Below are 13,592 nucleotides of genomic sequence, written 5' to 3'. Positions count from 1 at the left end.
ACACTATTATTGCACACAGAGTGAGTCCATGCAACTTATGTTACTTGTTAAGCAAATTCCTACTCCGGAACTTATTTAGGTGTGGCATAACAAAGGGGTTGAATATGTATTGACTCAAGACATTTCAGCTTTTCATTTTCAATTCATTTATAAACATGTATAAAAAACATGGCATATTATATGTAGGTCAGTGACAAATAATGTATATTTAATATTTTTTTAATCCAGGCTGTAACACAACATTTTGGAAAGTCATGGGGTGTGAATACTTTATGAAAGCATTGTAGTGTTTTAGAATGAAACTCTTAAAAGATGTACCCAAATACACTTCATTATTTACATTTTCCAAAATGCTATTCTCAAATGCCACCGCTATTCAACAATGAACCTATTACAATCTCCACCTTATAGCGGGTAATGTTTTAACGTTTATTTTTGGTGTCTTGCATCAGCAGCGGAGCAACAACCGTTTGTGCCATCCATATTGCTTCGATTGGCTCTGTTTGACTTCACAAGAGATTGTTACTTAGCAGTCCACTCCTCCACTCCGCACCCTGGACAAGCAAAGCGCAACACATCCACAAGCTTTTATGAGAAGAAAGAAACCAGCCCGTATCCTACTTCTTATTCTGTGAAAATAACAGCATTTATCATGGAAAAACTTGATGCCTTCGTCAAACAGATTATTTCTTAGAATAGGTGAGGCTTGTTGAAGATGGAATCCTCGTGCAAGTCTATTAGATATCCTGATGAGAGACGACTAACAAGTAGAAAGGTATGTAGGCTATACATTGCACTATTATGTCGTGATTTTATTTTTTTACATTTTATGTACTCAAGACAAAAGATTATCACCATATGTCTACCGCAATAATCTTTATATCCTCTTTCTTGGTGAACTTTGCTTTTTTGGAAAACCAATCCCTGTTAGGGCAAAGTGTAAGAAGCTCCAATTGCGTATTAATTTCGATTGCTTTCTTGTTAGTTTGTTGAGCTCCATGTGCTGTTTGTACCAAATGAACAGTGGAACTTAAAACTGAATAGAGTGCCGGTTGAAGCCATAAAGAGCTTCATATCTGCTGGATTCATCAGGTGAGATATTTATTAAATGTTTTCTATTCAGAAGTGGTATATGGTTACTGCAAATAATGAGACCAGTATAGCCTACAATCTGTAGGAATATTCATAATAGAAAATATGTACAGAAGAGGCAAAGAAAACTGCAGATTAAACAGTCAACAAGATACTTTGATGGTTGTCCTCTTCACCCATATTTCTTTGATGTGAAAATGTTTTTGAACATAGTGCCTCTTCACTGTAAATTGTTGTTTTCATGCCAGGGTGTATCCTGATATATCTCTCAGAACTCTCAGGAGTGAGCTTGGCATTCTCCTCGGAGCTGAGAGAGATATTGACAAGCTTTCCTTTTTAAAATGTGTGGGCCGAAGCTTGGCATTGGTGAGTATAGCGGGCCTGGTTCAGGGACACAGTTGCTTATCGCTTGTGTTTTATTTGGTAAACTGGCATAAGGTGATTCATTGTCCCATTGCATTTGTATTTTTTTTAATAGGTCAAAGCCAAACAAGAAAGGGATTTGAAAGTGAAGTATTTTGCCCCTCCATATGTATGCACATTCCTCTTAAATGTTAAAATATGTTTTATATTGTGCCTTCAGAAAGTATTCATACCTCTTGACTTATTTGTTGTGTTACAACCTCAATTTACACACAATACCCCATAATGGCAAAATGTAGAATAGGTCAAGGGGTATGAATACTTTCTGAAGGCACTGTAGATAGTATAATATTTTTTTAAGTGAAAAAAAGAAATCTATTTATAATAAGTTTGTTGCATGCCTTGTCCTTATGTCATGGTCTTCTCCTACTCTCCAGGCCCCTCAGCCAGAGCTGTACCTGTTGCCCAGGGTGGAGAGCGACAACACTGTCTGTTCACAGTCCCTCACCCCCAACACCCACTCCACAGACCCCCAGATTTACTACACTGCCAGAGTGCAAGGAATGCCAACAGGGACAAAAGAGCCTTTTAAATTCCCTCAGATCCCCCAGGGTCTCCAGCCACAGCCCCCTTCCTACCCCAGCCCCGATGAGGAGGCGAAGGAAGAGGAGAGCTATTGCTCCACAGAGGAGAACGAGGAGGACCTTCTCTCCTCTCAGCAGTCTGGGTGCGCTGAGGATGACCTCCTCCTGTGGAAGGCCCAAGCCCAGGGGCCACCCCAGTGTGTCATAGAGGCTAAAGGTGACCGTTAAAGGGATAGGTCACTACAAAATCCATTCTTTTTTTTTTTTTTTTTGCTGAAAAGTGCTCTGAGTCTGGTATGAAATTGTCTGAAAAACTTACATTTTGGAGTGTACTTTAAACTGACATTTCTGAAAAGCAAGTCAACCTTGTACTTGTTGTAACAGACAGAGATGTTGTTACAACCATTTACTTTCAATTCATTTTGGCAGAATCAGTTGTGGGGAAGGTGGCACCTGCTAAGAAGAAACAGCATTTCAAGAGAAACCGAGCCAGCGATTCGGGGGTTCCAGAGTCACTGGAAGATCAGGATTCTGTGTTTTCTCCCACCCCACACAGGTAACACACAGAGGAACACTTTTGCCATAACAGAGAGGAAGAGCTCTACCACCATCAGAGCTATTTAAACCCTGGTTACAGGCACCGAATTTCTAGATGAGTCATATAAAATTAGTAAACCCACATTTTTTTTCTCTCTTTGGATGTTTAGGAAATCTAAAGATGCACAGACACTGAAGTATATCAGGAATAAACAAAATGAGGTAAGATATGCTTGCGTGCTGCTTACATACTTACTGAAATGACATTATGCCAAAATCAGTTACAATTACCATGTTTTTATGTCATAGCCAGCAGGTGGGTTTGAATTAAAGAGGGGGTCTAAGTCAAGGAAATAGGTCTAGAGAAGCAGCGAGGAGTACTTAAACTATTTTCTTGGCATGCACACCGAAATCAATTTGCTTCAACAAAATGTTTTAATTATGTTTTACCAATAATTTATTTTCATGTAGGTCCCTGAACACCCAGTAACTATGCCTACACAGTACGCCTCTCCACCCCCCGCCCCAACCCTGGGCACTCGTAAAATGGCTGCCTCGGTCTTCCTATCAAGTAGTAAGCAGGCATTTCTGTTATGTTTCAGTCATCCATATTGTTGTTGCTGAAATGTAAGACGCAAATGACATGGTTTGTTTCTTCCTTCCCTCAGGAGATGAACTGATAGAGGAAATTAAGATGGCAAAAGAGGAGAGAAAGCAACTAGAACAGGCAAGACAAGAGTTACTGAGAAAAGGAAAAGACTTGCTGGCCCAGAACAGACACCGTCGAAATCAAGGTGGTGTATGTCTGGACTAGTTCTTTTGCACCCTCGTTTCAGGATATGACAAAAGCACGCATGACCCCCTTCTAATATATTAGCATCTCATTATGATCCAGATTAAATACCAACTAGCTTGTTTAACTATAAAATAATCTGTGCGACAGAGCACAGCAAAATAAGTTACTGACCTGCCCTACAAACATAGACAATACTATTGTGATGCATAATTGTCATGGTCATAATAATAATAACTAGATTGAAACTTTACATGTAAAGTTGTGAGGCTTGCTAATGCTCTTTGAAAGTATTGTTGTGGTAGTGAAAGTTTAAAAAGTTGTACTTTGATTATATTATTTGAATAGTGAAATCATTTTAAATTCCCACAGATAGTCACTACTGGTCAGTAGATTTGGTCAGTAGTAGTGGTCAGTAGTTGTGTGGTTGTGTGTCACCAGTGCCATTACAACTCTCCTTCCATGGCCTCCAACTGCTCTTAAACGCAAGTAAAACTAAATGCATGCTATTCAATTGATCACTGCCCGCACCTGCTCGCCTGTCCAGCATCACTACTCTGAGCGGCTCTGACTTAGAATACGTGGACAACTACAAATACCTGGGTGTCTGGTTAGACTGTGAACTCTCCTTTCAGACTCACATTAAGCATCTCCAATCCAAAATTAAATCTAGAATCGGCTTCCTATATCGCAACAAAGCATCCTTCACTCATGCTGCCAAACATACCCTCGTAAAATTGACCATCCTACCGATCCTCGACTTCGGTGATGTCATCCATAAAATAGCCTCCAACACTCTACTCAACAAACTGGATGCGGTCTATCACAGTGCCATCCGTTTTGTCATCAAAGCCCCATACACTACCCACCATTGCGACCTGTACGCTCTCGTTGGTTGGCCCTCGCTTCATACTCGTCGCCAAATCCACTGGCTACAGGTTATCTACAAGTCTCTGCTAGGTAAAGCCCCGCCTTATCTCATCTCACTGGTCACCATAGCAGCACCCACTCGTAGCACTCGCTCCAGCAGGTATATCTCACTGGTCACCCCCAAAGCCAATTCCTCCTTTGGTCATCTTTCCTTCCAGTTCTTTGCTGCCCATGACTGGAACGAATTGCAAAAATATCTGAAGCTGGAGACTCACATCTCCCTCACTAGCTTTAAGCACCAGCTGTCAGAGCAGCTTACAGATCACTGCACCTGTACATAGCCCATCTGTAAACAGCCCATCTATCTACCTACCTCATCCCCATACTGGTATTTATTTATTTATTTTGCTCCTTTGCACCCCAGTATCTCTACCTGCACATTCATCTTCTGCCGATCTACCATTCCAGCGTTTAATTGCTATATTGTAATTACTTTGCCACCATGGCCTATTTATTGCCTTAACTTACCTCATTTGCACTCACTGTATATAGACGTTTTGTTTTCTTTTGTTCTACTGTATTATTGACTGTATGTTTTGTTTATTCCATGTGTAACTCTGTGTTGTTGTATGTGTCAAATTGCTACGCTTTATCTTGGCCAGGTCGCAGTTGCAAATGAGAACTTGTTCTCATCTAGCCTACCTGGTTAAATAAATGTTAAATAAATATAAATAAAAATGTGGTAAGCGGTTGTGTGGTTGTGGTCAGTAGTTGTGTGGTCAGTGGTTAGAAGTTGCGTGGTTAGTGGTCAGAAGTTGCGTGGTTGTAGTCAGTAGTTGTGTGGTTGTGGTCAGTAGTTGTGTGGTTGAGGTCAGTAGTAGTGTGGTTGTGGTCAGTAGTTGTGTAGTTGTGGTCAGAAGGTGTGTGGTTGAGGTCAGTAGTTGTGTGGTTGTGGTCAGAAGTTGTGTTCAATAGATGTGTCAGTAGTGGTGTGGTTGTGTTCACTAGATGTCAGTAGTTGTGTGGTTGTGGTCAGAAGGTGTGTGGTTAAGGTAAGTAGTTGTGTAGTTGTGGTCAGAAGGTGTGTGGTTGAGGTCAGTATTTGTGTGGTTGTGGTCAGAAGTTGTGTTCAATAGATGTGTCAGTAGTGGTGTGGTTGTGTTCACTAGTTGTGTCAGTAGTTGTGTGGTTGTGGTCAGAAGGTGTGTGGTTATGTTCAATACATGTGTCAGTAGTGGTGTGGTTGTGTTCAATATATGTGTCAGTAGTGGTGTGGTTGTGGTCAGGTGTGTGGTTAAGGTCAGTAGTTGTGTGGTTGTGGTCAGAAGTTGTGTGGTTGTGTTCAATAGATCTGTCAGTAGTTGTGTGGTTGTATTCACTAGATGTCTCAGTAGTTGTGTGGTTGTGTTCAATGGATGTGTCAGTAGTGGTATAGTTGTGTTCACTAGATGTGTCAGTAGTTGTGTGGTTATGGTCAGTAGTTGTGCGGTTGTGTTCAATAGATGTGTCAGTAGTTGGGTGGTTGTGGTCAGAAGGTGTGTGGTTATGTTCAATAGATGTGTTAGTAGTGGTGTGGTTGTGTTTACTAGATGTGTCAGTAGTTGTGTGGTTGTGTTCAATAGATGTGTCAGTAGTGGTGTGGTTGTGGTCAGAAGGTGTGTGGCTGAGGTCAGCAGTTATGTGGTTGTGGTCAGAAGTTGTGTGGTTGTGTTCACTAGATGTGTCAGTAGTGGTGTGGTTGTGTTCACTAGATGTGTCAGTAGTTGTGTGGTTGTGGTCAGAAGGTGTGTGGCTGAGGTCAGTAGTTATGTGGTTGTGGTCAGAAGTTGTGCGGTTGTGTTCACTAGATGTGTCAGTAGTTGTGTGGTTGTGTTCACTAGATGTGTCAGTAGTTGTGTGGTTGTGGTCAGAAGGTGTGTGGTTGAGGTCAGTAGTTGTGTGGTTGTGGTCAGAAGGTGTGCCAGTAGTTGTGTGGTTGTGTTCAATAGATGTGTCAGTAGTGTTGTGGTTGTGTTCACTAGATGTGGTCAGCAGTAGTGTGGTTGTTGTGAGAAGTTGTGTGGTTGTTGTTAATAGTGTGGTTGTGTTCAATATATGTGGTCAAGATTTGTGTGGTTGTGTTCAGTAGTAGTGTGGTTGTGGTCAGCAATCGTGTGGTTGTGGTCAGCAGTTTGGTCGTGGTCAATAATTGTGGTAAGCAGTTGTGTGGTTGTGGTCAGACGTTGTGTGGTTGTTGTCAGTAACTGTGGTTGTTGTCACTAGATGTGGTCAGACGTTTTGTGGCTGTGGTCAGACGATGTGTGGATGTGGTCAGAAGTTGTGTGGCTGTGGTCAGACGTTGTGTGGTTGTTGTCAGTAACTGTGTGGTTGTTGTCACTACATGTGTTCAGAAGTTGTGCGATTGTGGTCAGACGTTGTGTGGTTGTTGGCAGTAACTGTGTGGTTGTGGTCACTAGATGTGATCAGAAGTTGTGTGGCTCTGGTCAGACGTTGTGTGGTTGTTGGCAGTAACTGTGTGGTTGTGGTCACTAGATGTGGTCAGAAGTTGTGTGGCTGTGGTCAGAAGTTTGTCAGCAGTTGAGTGGTTGAGATCAGTAGCTGTGCGGTTATGGTCAGAAGTCATGTGGTTGTGGTCAACAGTAGTTTGGTTGTGGTCAGTACTAGTGTGGTTGTAGTCAGTAGTAGTGTAGTTGTGGTCAGTACTAATGTGGTTGTAATCAGTACTAGTGTGGTTGTAGTCAGAAGTAGTGTGGTTGTTGCCAGTAGTTGTGTGGTTGTAGTCAGAAGTTGTGTGGTTTTAGTCAGAAGTTGTGTGGTTGTAGTCAGAAGTTGTGTGGTTGTAGTCAGAAGTTGTGTGGTTGTATAGCCAACTCAGAGTATTCTATTCTCTTCTTCTAGACTACATTTTCTTCATATCATTCTTTAGACCGGTCTAAAATAAATAACCAATTTATTGTAATGGTGTAGGCTCTATTACATGGATTTATTAGACTTATTAAAATGTAGATGTTCCAAAGGTCTGCATAAGTGGCTTGTAGGCTGTGCGAGGAAGCCAGGAGATGCTAAATGTGTTTGTTAATGGTCAATTACCATGAGACCGGCAGCTATTTGCTTGACAATCACCATCTGAAAAAAGATAATTACCGCCACAGCCCTAGTTGTGGTCAGTAATTGTGGTCACTTCCTTCACCCTCGTCATAATTTTTGCCCTCTATGTCTGAGTATCCCATAGCAATGGCTCCGTTTAGGCTGCTCATTGATGACCCAGAGACCTGTTAGTAGACGTGAACTGGCAACTTTTTGTCACTCTAAACTCTGACAAACAGCTGTAACTTTTTATTGGGTAGAAGATATTCCTAATCTACTCTATCTAGTTAGAGGGGTACAGCCCAGCCTTCTCTTCTCTTTTCTATAGGCAAACTAGCCAGTTAAGTTATTTAGAGCACTTAGCATGATCCGGGAAAAGGAGGACAAAGCTAGTAAGCATTAGAAATCTTCTCTTTATCATTCCAGGTCGTCCAGACCGGGAAAATATTCTTAATCCTAACGTCAGCTCTTTGGTCTGAAACAAATTGACAAATCATGGGAATTTGAAGAGTTAAGAAGACATTCATTCCAGTGAGTAAATGATTCCTAGGCAACAGTAGCCTTGACAACACTGTTGCCTTTTAGTTAAAGTGTGAGAAACATGCTAAAATACAGTAAAGTTGTGCTTTAATATGAACTAAATACTGCACTCTGACCCACAAAATGCCTTTGCTAGATTGATGATAGTATTTTCGACCAACACGGAAAGTAAACTTTAAAACGTTACGTACTTTTATTGCAATTTGCAGCAATTGTTGGTAAATAATTAATCTGCTAGCTTCTGACATGGTTTACTGCAGCTAGAAAGAGAGCAGTTAATGGGTTAGTAAAGCAGCTCTATCTAGAGATTGGTAGATGCTAATTCGTTTTCAGTTTTGACAAGCAGAGAAGTAGGGGAAGATTTCATACCTTGGAATATTTTTGTTTAATCTGTTTTCTTTAGTGATCAAAACAGCAGTTGTTTACAAAGTTACAGAAAATGTAGATTTTTTTTGTTCAAACGCCAGATATGAATAGCAGAAGTAGACAAAGGTGTAAACGCTCTAACTTTTTGTCTAAGTTGTTGCAAAGTAGCTGATTTATGTTACTGAATTTACAGAGAATGGCAGTTGGAAAGGATGATGTCACAATGGGGAGCCTAAAAATCTTGAGGATATCCCATACAAGTGGACAGAGGACAAAACTGACAAAATGTAAAATATTTTTAGAAAAGTAGAAAGGGTATTAAAAAGTTATATCCAAGCAACTCGAGTGAGACCATTCCGTAAGTTTTAAAGTTTGAACGACGTTTCTAGCTTAAACGATGTAGGAGTAGCGTGCTAAAGACAAAGAACTAGGTGGTAACTTAACAAGTAAAGTTGTGGGGCTTCCTAAAAGTTTTTTGTGATAGTGTTCAAAGTTAAAAGTTGTACTTTGATTATATTATTCAAATATTGAAATCATGTTTTATTCGCATCGATAGTCAGAAGTTGTGGTCAGTAGTAGTGGTCACTAGTTATGTGGTTCTGTAGTTGTGTGGATATGGTCAGTGGTTAGATGTGTTGTCAGAAGTTGTGTGGTTGTGGTATGTAATTGTATGGTTGTGGTCACTAGATGTGGTAAGCAGTTGTGTGGTTGCAGTCAGAAGTTGTGTGGTTGGGTTCACTAGATTGTGGGATATAATTGTGTGGTTGAGGATACTGGATGTGGTCAGAAGTTATGGGGTAGTGGTCAAAAGGTGTGGGGTTGTGGTCAAAAGTTGTGGTCACTCTTCTCATAATTTTGGCCCTCAGTGTCAGTGAGTATCCTAGCAATGGTTCCGTTTTGGAATCTCAATAATGACACAGAGATTGGCGATGGGTTAATAAAATTGCTCTATCTAGAGGTTGGTACACACGATTTATAAACTGTTTTTGGATTGGACAAGCAGAGAAGTAGGGGAAGATTTCACTACAAAATATTTGTGTCTAACTCTTTGGGTTAGTGGTCAAAACGGTGGTTGTTTGGAAAATAATGAATCTGCTAGGTTATGACACGATTTACAGCAGCTAGAAAGAGACCGGCTATGTGTTACTAAAACGGCTCTAGTTACAGATTGGCACGCACGATTTCGAATCTGAATGCAGATTTGACACACAGAGAATTAAATAACATGTTTATGTACCTTGTTGTGTTACTGATCCAAATGGCAGTTGTTTGGGAAAAGTTGGAAGAACACATGGTAATGGAGTTACAAAAACAGCTATACTGTAAGTTCCATAGTGAATATTTTGATTCCGCAAACAGATATGAATAGCAGATTAGTAGACGAAGATAGACAAAAAGTTAGTGTTCCTAAGTTGTTGCAAAGTGGAATTATTAGCTAATTTGGGTCAAAAGTTAACTGATTTCACTTACAGGGAATGGCAGTTGGAAGGGATGTCACAATGGGGAGCCTTAGAATCTTGAGAAATCCAATGAAAGAGGATGGAGGAGAAAAAGAGGACAAGAAAGTGAGTAATGTAAAAAGTATAACAGATATCAAAAAGTTGTATACAAGCAACTCAATCGAGACATACCTCAAATTTGTATTATTATTATTTATTTTTCAAATTGTGAAATCATTTGAAATTCCCATCGATAGTCAGTAGATTTGGTCAGAATTTGTGGTCAGTAGTAGTAGTCAATAGTGGTTCAATAGTTGTGGTCTGTAGTTGTGTGGTTGTGGTTATAAGTTATGAGAATATGGTCAGTAGATACTGTAGATGTTTGGTCAGAAGTTGTGTGGCTGTGCTCGATAGTTGTGTGGTTGTGGTCAAAAGTTGTGTGGTTGTGGTCACTAGATGTGGTAAGCAGTTATGTGGTTGTGGTCACTAGAGGTGGTAAGCAGTTGTGTGGTTGAGGTCACTAGATGTGGTTAGAAGTAGTGCGGTTGAGGTCAGAATTTGGGGTCAGTAGTTATGTGGTTCAGTAGTTGTGGTGGCAAAAGCTCAGTTTTGGAATCTCAATAACACAGAGAGCTGTGGCTAGAAAGAGACAGGCGATGGGATTTGACAAGCAGAGAAATAGAGGAAGATTTAATACCTTTGAATATTTTTTGAAGTTACTTAACTTGCTGTAACTTTCTCAGAATAGTATTTTTTGTCCATAATGCCATATTTGAGCAGCAGAGAAGTAGATGAAGACGGGAACACTTTAACTTTGTCTAAGTTGTTGCAAAGTGGAATAATTAGCTGATTTGGGTCAAAAGCTGCATGATTTCACTTCGAGAATGGCCGTTGGAAGTGATTATGTCACAATGGGGAGCTTTAGAATCTTGATTAAAAAAGTTAGACCGTTACACACGTTTTGAATTTGGAATGGCGTTTCTATCTTAAACGGTGTAAAAGGTGTAGCATGCATAAGAATAAGAAGTAGTATGTTGAATACCTAAGACGGGGCTCTTGCGGCGCAAGCCTCACAATAAGAAGCATGTCGAATATCTAAGGTGGGGCTTTTACTGTGCAAGGCCAAAAATAATTATAGTTTCTAAATTGACCTACAAATGCATACACCATATCCATTGTGACAGCATGGTATACCAGGGACACCACAAAACACAAAAAAAGGGAAAATAAACTACAAAGAAATAAAACATGTAAAGTGTTGGTCCCATTTTTCATGAGCTGAAATACAAGATCCCAGCACAAAAAGCTAATTTCTCTCATTTTGTACATACATTTGTTTACATCCCTGTTAGTGAGCATTTATCCTTTGCCAAGATAATCTAATCACCTGGCAGGTGTGGCATATCAAGAAGCTGATTAAATAATTACACAGGTGGCACCTTGTGCTCGGGACAATAAAAGGCCACTCTAAAATGTGCAGTTTTAGCACACAATGCCACAGATGTCTCAAGTTTTGAGGGAGCGTGCAATTGGCATGCTGAGTGCAGGAATGTCCACCAAAACTGTTGCCAGAGAATTTCATGTTAATTTCTCTACCATAAGCCACCTACCTACGTTGTTTTAGAGAATTTGGCAGTACGTTCAACCGGCCTCACAACCACAAACCACGCCAGCCCAGGACCTCCACATCCGGCTTCTTCAGCGGCGGGATGGTCTGAGACATGCCACCCAGACAGCTGATGAAACTGTGGGTTCACACAACTGAAGAATTTCTGCACAAACTTTCAGCAACCATCTCAGGGAAGCTCATTTGCATACTAATTGTCTTCACCAGTGGTGGTCAGTGCAGTTTAACATGAGGGAGGATGATCTTTTTTTTATGAACATGGCTTTATTACTATTACAGCATATTGCATGACTGTCATTCATATTCCATTCACCCAGCTCAATGTATAAATATAGGTTTAGGCTACTACATGATACTCTAATTTCCCTGTACCCATCGTGAGGTTGCTACAATCTAGCCTATGAATGAAAGTTTACAACGTAGGTGCGCAGGTCGAGAGAATTGAGTAGTCAAGGTGACAGACAGGGACATATTCAATGCCGCCTTGCACACTTTTGCCTGCATCTAGCTGATCTAGGGTGTAATCATTAGTCCAACAGTTGCAAAAGAGTTTCTATTGGACAAATTCAGGTATGTTTATCGCCTTTTCATTCCGTTTAAGAAATGTTTTTCAACAGAATCGGCACAATGAATACACCCCTGATTAGACGCAAACACAGTTCACTTTCATAGCAGCCACATACAAACAGCTCGTTGTCTATCTACTATGCACTCTCCTCCTCTCACCTTTTCCCTTCGCATGTGGACTCCAGTACACAACACATCAGCTGTCTGTGACCAGGTGAAAAAACCTTTCCAAGCCAAACCTTCATGTCATGACCGCTAACCACTACACACAGTCCCTACATTGTTGTCATGTCATAGTCAACATAGCTACAAGAATTAACGCATTAGTAAACCTGCTACAAACATGCAGTACAGTGTAGTCAGCAGCAAGCAGTTTAGTAGTTACACCCACAGGCCGCAATAAATTAATAAAACCAAAAGCTTACCTTGACTTGGAAGAGTTCCAGTGTTGGACAGCCAGCTAGCTAACATATCATCCCTCTCTGTTTGAGCCGGGTGTTTGAGTAGGCTAATCTAGCTAGCTGCATTCGATGCTAGCTAAGCAAGTAAAAGTGAAAAAAATATATACTACGAAATCTCTCTAGAAATGTATTTGTTCAAATCTGTTCAACTATTGTCTTTTTGAGTCAACTACTCACCACATGTTATGCACTGCAGTGCTAGAAAGCTGTAGCTTATGCTTTCAGTACTATATTCATTCTCTGATCCTTTGAATGGGTGTCAGTTCATGCTGCAAGAGCTCTGATAGGTTGGAGAATGTCCTCCGGAAGTGGTCATAATTACTCTGTAAGTCTTTGGAAGATGGTGAGAACCATGAGCCTCCTAGGTTTTGTATTGAAGTCAATGTACTCAGAGGACAGAAGCTAGCTGTCCTCCGGCTCACTACATAGTGCTGCTGAGGCTACTGTAGAACTTCATTGCAAAACAGTGTTTTTTAATCAATTAGTTGGTGACGTGAATATATTTAGTGTAGTTTTAGCTAAAACGTTAAACTTTAATGTTTCACTTTAAATTTTTCTGAAATTCCCTGAGGATGGTCCTCCCCTGAAGCGCTTCAACTGGTCTTGACCTGACTGCAATTCAGCGTCGTAACTGACTTGTGGACAAATGCTCACCTTAGCTGGCCACTTGCACGCTGGAGAAGTGTGCTCTTTACCGATGAATCCTGGTTTCAACTGTAGTGGGAAGATAGCGTGTATGGCGTCATGTGCGTGAGCGGTTTGCTGTTGTCAATGTTGTGAACAGAGTGGCCCATGGTGGTACTGGGGTTATGTTATGGGTAGGCATAAACTACGGACAACAAACACAATTGCATTTTATCGATGGCAATTTGAATGCAGAGAGATACCGTGACGAGACCCTGAGGCCCATTGTCGTGCCATTCATCCACTGCCATCATAATGCACAGCCCCATGTCGCAAGGATCTGTACACAATTCCTGGAAGCTGAAAATGTCCATGTTCTTCCATGGCCTGTATACTCCCCAGACATGTCACCAATTGAGCATGTTTGGGATGCTCTGGATCGACATGTACAACAGCATGTTCCAGTTCCTGCCAATATCCAGGAGTGGGACAACATTCCACAGGCCACAATCAACAGCCTGATCAACTCCATGCGAAGATGATGTCGTGCTGCATGAAGCAAATGGTGGTCTCACCAGATACTGACTGGTTTTCTGATCTACGTCCCCCCCCCAAGGTATCTGTGACCAACAGATGCATATC

General features: G+C 41.0%; 1 protein-coding gene across 5 annotated transcripts in view; it reads left to right on the top strand.

Moving 5' to 3' along the window:
• Nucleotides 1–452: 452 nt before the first annotated feature.
• Nucleotides 453–13,592, top strand: part of LOC139406910 (spermatogenesis associated 1) — a 15,288-nt gene continuing 2,148 nt past the window's right edge. The window contains exons 1-10 of one of the 5 annotated variants that reach the window (XM_071150066.1): nt 577–775; nt 986–1,092; nt 1,341–1,458; nt 1,571–1,624; nt 1,893–1,980; nt 2,035–2,256; nt 2,469–2,595; nt 2,747–2,798; nt 3,048–3,150; nt 3,245–3,370. In XM_071150066.1, the coding sequence (XP_071006167.1) occupies nt 716–775; nt 986–1,092; nt 1,341–1,458; nt 1,571–1,624; nt 1,893–1,980; nt 2,035–2,256; nt 2,469–2,595; nt 2,747–2,798; nt 3,048–3,150; nt 3,245–3,370 (1,057 nt within the window). In that variant the 5' untranslated portion in view covers nt 577–715. Of the gene's footprint in view, nt 776–985; nt 1,093–1,340; nt 1,459–1,570; nt 1,625–1,892; nt 2,257–2,468; nt 2,596–2,746; nt 2,799–3,047; nt 3,151–3,244; nt 3,371–13,592 lie in introns of all 5 variants that reach the window. The other 4 variants (XM_071150065.1, XM_071150064.1, XM_071150063.1 and 1 more) reach the window with 4 other exon arrangements.

Source organism: Oncorhynchus clarkii, chromosome 4 (assembly GCF_045791955.1).
Source record: "Oncorhynchus clarkii lewisi isolate Uvic-CL-2024 chromosome 4, UVic_Ocla_1.0, whole genome shotgun sequence".
In the NCBI taxonomy this organism is placed as follows: domain Eukaryota; kingdom Metazoa; phylum Chordata; class Actinopteri; order Salmoniformes; family Salmonidae; genus Oncorhynchus; species Oncorhynchus clarkii.
This window is presented reverse-complemented; position numbering and strand designations above follow the sequence as displayed.